The sequence below is a fragment of the Pteronotus mesoamericanus genome, unplaced genomic scaffold (genome assembly GCF_021234165.1).
Source record: "Pteronotus mesoamericanus isolate MK-2021 breed Mesoamerican mustached bat unplaced genomic scaffold, CSHL_Meso_final contig_675, whole genome shotgun sequence".
Taxonomy (NCBI): domain Eukaryota; kingdom Metazoa; phylum Chordata; class Mammalia; order Chiroptera; family Mormoopidae; genus Pteronotus; species Pteronotus mesoamericanus.
This window is the reverse complement of record NW_026555233.1, coordinates 1-3,753: the sequence shown is the minus strand read 5'-3', so window position 1 is coordinate 3,753 and position 3,753 is coordinate 1. Positions and strand designations below refer to the sequence as shown.

General features: G+C 46.0%; 1 gene segment (V, D, J or C); it reads right to left on the bottom strand.

Moving 5' to 3' along the window:
• Positions 1–3,177: 3,177 nt before the first annotated feature.
• Positions 3,178–3,662, bottom strand: LOC129077438 (immunoglobulin heavy variable 1-3-like). The segment is given in 2 exon segments: positions 3,178–3,530; positions 3,617–3,662. Coding segments are annotated over 2 exon segments (399 nt in total).
• Positions 3,663–3,753: the final 91 nt, after the last annotated feature.

Sequence of the window (3,753 nt, the reverse complement as noted above, 5' to 3'; positions counted from 1 at the left end):
ACAATTTTGTAGCCAACATTTATAATCCTCTTCAGCCACATTAACCATTAACTGTGATTAGAAACGGGGCCTATGAACTTGGCTTCACTCCATTTATATATGGTTTACGTAAAAATACTAGCCTCCTCTTGCTGAGTGTTCTGTCAAAACATTATTTATTGTTATCAGTTATAGACAGTCAATTAATCTTGAGAAGTTTTGTTCTGTTTTGTCACAAGGAAACTTGTGTTTCCCAGAGGAGGGCCACCCATGTCAGGGCCAGGTACCCTGTGTTGGTTGAAACCTTCAGTAAATGGTCCAAAGTGCATACAGAAAATATGGTTAAGAGGAAAACACTGAAGCTCCCAGAGTAAATCCAATTATTCAAACAAAAGTATAACATTTGCTTGAAGTGAAAATTCTGTGGTGAATGATGGACAGCTTTGTGACTGTGGTTCCTTCAAGCCATGTGACAGCAACCAATATAGCAGAAGTGACTGCAGCTTTACATCTGGAAGTGCTTTTGTAACACAGGCAGATGTTACAGATATTGCACTTACTCTCCCTCACAGATGCTCTGCAGGCTAATAAAAAACTCATGTAACCTTCCAAAGTGCAATATCGAACCAAACTCCATATGCCCTGAAATTGTTTATCTGCAACTTGGAACCCTGTGCACCAAATGACTACCATTGTCATGGGAATGGTACTGACCACTCTACACACAGCAGGGAGTCTTTTGCTGAAGGTGCATGAATGGCCCAGACACAAGGTATAGCATAAATACAAAGGGACACTGATTGGACAGTGTAGATGTAATCACCCCTACAAACTACTGAGTGTGGTGACTCTGATGTTAGCTGTAGATACCTACAGAGTGCGGACATCACACACCTGCCTCAGTAGCAGGAACATGTTGGATTCTATGTGACTCTGATAGAGGTGTCCTTGTGTTTTGGGGTGGATTTACAGCCTGAGAAAAGGACAAGTTATGTTGGTCATGTGGGACCTGGTATACCCTGTGGTGGTGGGAAGTTCTGTGTCAACAACTCATGCAATGTCACTGTGGCTGCTGTAAACAATAAGTGTCTACTTTCAAAATACAACCTCAGTGGAATTTGTTACAATAAAAAGAACTGCCACTTCTGTGAAGGCTGGGAACCTTCACAGATCACCCAGAGAGATGCCGGGGAATGGTGGGCAATGGTCCACCTCCAAGAAGAATGTGGGCAGTGGCATAGAGTGATAGGTTTGTGGTATAGTTGAGGGTACTTTTGGGCACACGCATGTATTCCTGGCTTCCATCCTTTCCTGGGTGGCCACCAATGTGTAAACTCTCAAGAACATTGCAGCCAAGGAAGTGACAGCTGTTGAAAACTAAGAAGCTTTCTGACCCCTGGGCAACCACAGGCAACAAAGAAGAAATATCTGTAAAAAATCACCTTGACCAACTGCAGAGCTGAAGTAAACATTTCTCCATGTGTGATGGGCCCCTGCAGTGCATCACAGGGGAGAAAGAGGTGTGGGCATTTTCCCCAGTCTCTCCAATATGAATCTTGAAAACTGCATGGTGGTGTTTTTACAGCATTTGCAAGTTTTTGAGAGCCCTCCCTGGGCCTGAGACTATGGCATTCAAGGGAGACCAGGTCAGCAGCTGGCCTGGACCTGTAGCGTCCTGTCCTGTGATTAGGGTCTGTTGTCTCAGTTTCCTTTATGGCCACTTCCTGAAAGGTCCTCACAATCAAGCTCCTGAGGACTGAGGACATCCTCAGTCTGTAGGCAGCCACTTCTTCTCTAACACATCAGGTTGAAGGTGATGGAGGGGCTCCTTCCTACCAAAGTGGTCTTCTCACAATATGCATGTCAATGTGTGGTGGGCTGAGTGTGTGGCCCACTGTCTGCCTAATGACACCTGTGTTAACCTGGAGAACACCCTTCCCCATGTCTGGTCTACAATCCATCAGTGACATTCTGTCCCACAGGAGTGACTGAGACTGACAGTGCTTTTTTGTCTTCTGAGAGAGCCTGTGCATCGTCATTCTTGTCTACTTCTGCACCCTTCAGACAAGGGCACAGCATGTGCAGGCTGAGCCATGTGAGTGGCAGACATCATCCTCTCAGCAGGCTTATGGGGCTGGACAGCCAGGCTCCTTCATTATCTAAAGTGTTTCCAATAAAATAATATCTTACAGTACAATATGAAATTCATAAAAATAAAAATTTTGTATGCATTAGAATTTTATTTTAATTTTAATTAGTATATTAAATTATTATATTTCATTATGACCATTAACACATCTCATAACACCATCCTCCCAGCAGTCACTTCATCGTTTCTCATATCCATGGGTCCTTCCTGAAATTACATGTTTCCTCCATGCTACACAGGTATGTCCTATGCAATTGAAGAGCCAAAAATTCCCACAAATGCAAAGACCAGGGGACCTCTTAATGGATAGACACATTCGAGAGTCTTTAGGAGATGACGTTGGGACACGTGACTGTGCACACTTTTATTTAAATTTCTTGCTGTGACAGGTCATGTTGAGGGGAACAAGGAGGAGTTAGAAGGGTAAAGGTTAAAGCTAAGGATAATTAGGTAAGTAAGTGACAGTAGATTATGTTGGAGAGTGTTTCCACATCCACCCAGTAAATGAGAAACAAGAGGGTAATGTGTGGCAGGGAGAACAGAGACCTGAGCAGTGAAGGTCTTAAGGCGATCACAACTGCAGTGGAAGACGTGCCTATCTGTAGGAAGGAGATGTGTGAGGATATTGTGTGTATGTTTGGGGACAGAGAGACTGAGCTCAGCACACAGGGGCCTGGACAGAGCAGTGTCCTTCCTTGCAGGGGATGTTTCCAAGAAGCAGGAAGGTGAGAGCACTCAGGAAGGTTCACTGCCAAGAAAGGGAAAAGACACACAGGAGTGCAGTGAAGGAAATGTCTCCAGGCATGGGGTGGATTCTCCCATGCAAACATTAGCGCTTCTTCCTTTGCTGTCTGCACTGAGAATGTGTGAAATGAGAGCCACAAAAAAGGAAAAAAGTGTCACTGGATGCTGCTGAGAGCACTGAGAGGAAATCCTGCTCCTAAGGGGAAGCCCCTTCCTTCCCCACCAGGCCCACACCTGCTCCTGGGTTGGTTATTTATGGTCGGTGGGCCCTGAGCTCTCCCTGCAGCCCAAGCCTACTGTGTCTTTCAAAGAGGTTTGTGTCTGGGCTCACACTGACTTCCCCTCATTGTGTCTCTTGCACAGTAATACATGGCTGTGTCTTCAGTTCTAAGTCTCTTCAGGTCCAGGATGACTGTGTTTGTGGACTTGTCTGTGGTAATGGTGGCTCTGCCCTGGAAATTCTGTGCATAGTTTGCATTACCAAAACCTGGGTAACCCCGCCCTATCCATTCAAGCCTTTGTCCTGGGGCCTGTTGAACCCAGTGCATGGTGCTGCTGGTGAAGGTGTATCCTGAAGCCTTGCAGGAGATCTTCATTGTGGACCCAGGTCTCCCCACCTCAGCCCCAGACTGCACCAGCAGCACCTGGGAGTGGACACCTGTGGAGAAAAGAGAGGAGTGGGTGGAAATATCCCTTGACTGTCCCCGTTTCCCTCCACAAATCTGGGACTGGGGATCACCTTACCTATAGCCATTGTCACAAGGAAGAGGGCTCTCCAGCTAAAGTTCATGATGAGGGGATGAGCCTTCAGTACTTATGTAGGGGAGGGTGTGGCTGTGAGCGATTTCTGAAGGTACAGACAAGGCCATATTTAACCAAGT